The following is a 3,185-nucleotide window of genomic DNA, read 5'->3' as shown; positions in this document are numbered from 1 at the left end:
GGCGGAAGAGGAAGAGGAATGGCGAGAGGAGGAAGAGGAAGAGGCATGGCAAGAGGAAGGGGAAAACCCGGGAAAATGATAGTAGATATGAGGAAGAGGGAGATGGAGCTGCTGAGTTTTTGGGGGATCCTGCTGCTGAGGGGGAAGGTGGCTAAGAGACTGGGGCCGGAGGTTATGGAGCAAACTGACAGAAGGGTTTGAGGATTTGTCAAACAGGGTGTTGCCCTCCTATGGATGAGGCTCTTTTGGATGCATATGAGACTAACTTAATGGTAATCGGTTTGTTTGTTTTTAGTTAGATTGGATGCTTGATACGAGTACATTGGTTGTTGATTTTGGAGTTGCTTGTGCAGATTGAATGTGAGCCGGAGTACTTCATGGAAGAGTTTGGCACAAAGCCTGATATTGATGAGAAACCTCCTATTCTCTTCGTGATGCACTCGAGAAGATGAAGCCATTCCTTATGGCATATGAAGGGATTAAGAATCAAGAAGAGTGGGAGGTAAATTTTGAACCACTTATGCTTCGTGTAAATAAAAGTCTGTAATTGGTTCCTTTAAGCTTTTATTGTTTGGCTGCAATTACGTGGGGCACCTGATGGATTTTTTATTTGAAATATGAACGACTCATTTTGTATACTCGGCATTATTTTGAAAGGTTCTGAAGTTGGGTGGTGTGTGTTATATTGGTTGTATGATTTTTACTACTTTCTTTCTTAACAGTGTACACATCACACAATTTGATTTTTCTAGTAAAAGTTTCTTCGTGTCATTATTTCCATTCAATATTTCTGGTATTCTATAGAAGAATGAGCACTGAGATATTGCAACTACACTGAAACATGTGTTCTATCAAAAAGAAACTACAGAGTGAAAGCGATTACAAGTTGTCATGCCTATTGGTGTCTTTCGCCTTGCATCTTTGTTGTGAGTCCTCATTAAAGGGTGGTGGTCTGGTCTGGTCATCTACTAAAAGAAAACATGCTGAATGAGCAAACACTGGTTTCATATAAATGAAATAAAAGAATGAATATTATAATCAAACTCAGGACATTGATTAATTTGCTGTTGAAGTTTTTTTCTATAATTACTATTATTATTTTTTATCATTAGTATTATAATCTTACTGCTGGAGAAGTATGCATGTGAAGAAGGCATGTAAGTTATTGACATTTTGCCTTGTTTTGCATCAAATTTCATTCTTGAGAAATGAACAAAAGATGAGATGGCGTGGTTTGTTATTCCCTTGGTGGTCATAATGTTTTGTGAAGTATTCCATATTTTCTAATTTGTTACTCATGTATTCTCTTCTTCCATGAGATTAGGATGCTCATACTGAATCCTTTATACTATTAATAACTTTACTGGTTTGATTTATGATCTGTCCAGGAAATTATGGAAGAAACAATGAATAGAGTTCCTCTTATCAAATCGATTGTAGACTATTATGCTGGTCCAGATAGAGTTACTGCGAAGCAACAACTAGGAGAGCTAGATCGAGTGGCTGAAACTCTCCCAGCTAGTGCACCTGCTTCTGTGAAACGTTTCACTGACCGTGCTGTTCTCTCGTTGCAGGTAAAAACTTTGACATCCTAAACATAGGGCTTGTTTGTTTGTTGGGAATAATTTTGGATAAATTATTGCAAGTATCAAGGAAAACTACGAGCTTAAATCAATTAGTTAAATTCAATTAACCAATAGATGTAATAATTAAAGTAAAATTCTTATTTAAATTATTAAGTTAGATGATAATGATAATGATAATGATAATGATAATAATAATAATAATAATATAAATAAATAAATAAAGTGAGAGTAAAGGGTAGCTGGATTATTATTTGAATGTTTTTAAGGGGCGACCCTGTTTTGTGTGTATGATAGTAAGTCACACATCTCATTGTTATCTTGTTCGGATTTGACAAGAAATTTCAATTGTTTTTATTTATGCAGAGTAATCCGGGTTGGGGATTTGACAAGAAATTTCAATTCATGGATAAGCTGATAATGGAAGCTTCTCAGCAGTACAAGTGAGCTTTGGATGATTTGCCTGGTATATATTCTGCTTAATAAGAACCTTTATACTTACAATGGTGGAAGACTAAGAAGGGCTGTCTCTCTCACTTGGTTATGGCCTTTCGAAATTGATTGCCAATACGTAGGAGATTTTGTCCTCAGCACTTTTGCATTAGATGTTATGTCTCATTTCATAGACATATGCCAAATTAGTCAAACAAAGGGTTTATATCTGATATGATAAGGACCTCAAGTCCATGCTTAGCCAATTATATTTTGAGTTTTGGCATTGGGTTTCTGATCTAACGAACGTCTCTGTTATGTTTTTATTTGTTTGTGTTTTTTCCTGTGTGGTTTTTGTTCATAGCCTGCAAATCAGCCCATAACTTAGCCCTATTTTATCACTACATTTGGCCTGAAAAATAATCAATGAATGACATGAATTTAAATACAAAAATTGGTAAAGTATGATGGTTAGAGAGAAAAAGGGGAGTAAAGTATTATTGGTGGAAACTAATTTTGATGGGTGGACCAAAATGAAAACAAAACTACTCTATTTTTCAAGAAGAAAATAGTAAAGAATTATTAATTAGTTATATACGATGTTATTTCCTTTATCAATATTTCATTCTATCCCCGAACAATTGTCCACTTTTGTTATTTTGGTTTGTATCCTAAAATTAGTCTACTTTAATTTCAATTTTATATTAAAATTAGTGTCATTTTTAAATTCTCTATTTTTATAGGATTAAAGTGAGTATCATTCAATATTATTATATTCCGTTCATAATAATATTGCATCACAATAATCTATAACTTCCATTACATATAAGTAATAAGCTCGTGTATTATAGTGAGGGGTTGAGGGACATTATAGGTAGACCATAACAATGACCAAAACACTCTATTCATTCCAATACAAGCGGTAGTACATTATTTTCTTCTTTTTATGTCTCACTGTGATTGACATATTAAAAAAAGTGGAAATATAACTATATTTTATTCTCTGTATCAACAAGATAAGTGGGTATTGAGTGTTTTTAGGACTGGGTAGTAGGTCGAATTGGGCCACACATAATATTACAATGAGTCTGGCTATATATTACTCCATCCCACAAAAGAGTCAACTTAAGGGATAATACGAGATTTTAAGAGATTTTATTTTGTGTGTTA

At 34.1% G+C, this 3,185-nt stretch overlaps 1 protein-coding gene across 1 annotated transcript; it reads left to right on the top strand.

Moving 5' to 3' along the window:
• The first annotated feature begins 225 nt into the window (after positions 1–225).
• On the top strand, positions 226–2,341 carry LOC125199560. Its single transcript, XM_048097543.1, has 4 exons — positions 226–272; positions 354–502; positions 1,389–1,574; positions 1,950–2,341. Exons 2-4 carry the CDS (start codon positions 449–451, stop codon positions 2,028–2,030), a joined length of 321 nt encoding a protein of 106 aa, XP_047953500.1. The 5' UTR covers positions 226–272; positions 354–448; the 3' UTR covers positions 2,031–2,341.
• Positions 2,342–3,185: the final 844 nt, after the last annotated feature.

This window comes from Salvia hispanica, unplaced genomic scaffold (assembly GCF_023119035.1).
Source record: "Salvia hispanica cultivar TCC Black 2014 unplaced genomic scaffold, UniMelb_Shisp_WGS_1.0 HiC_scaffold_556, whole genome shotgun sequence".
Lineage (NCBI taxonomy): Eukaryota > Viridiplantae > Streptophyta > Magnoliopsida > Lamiales > Lamiaceae > Salvia > Salvia hispanica.
Note: the sequence above shows the minus strand (reverse complement) of the source record. Positions and strands in the feature narration are given on the sequence as shown.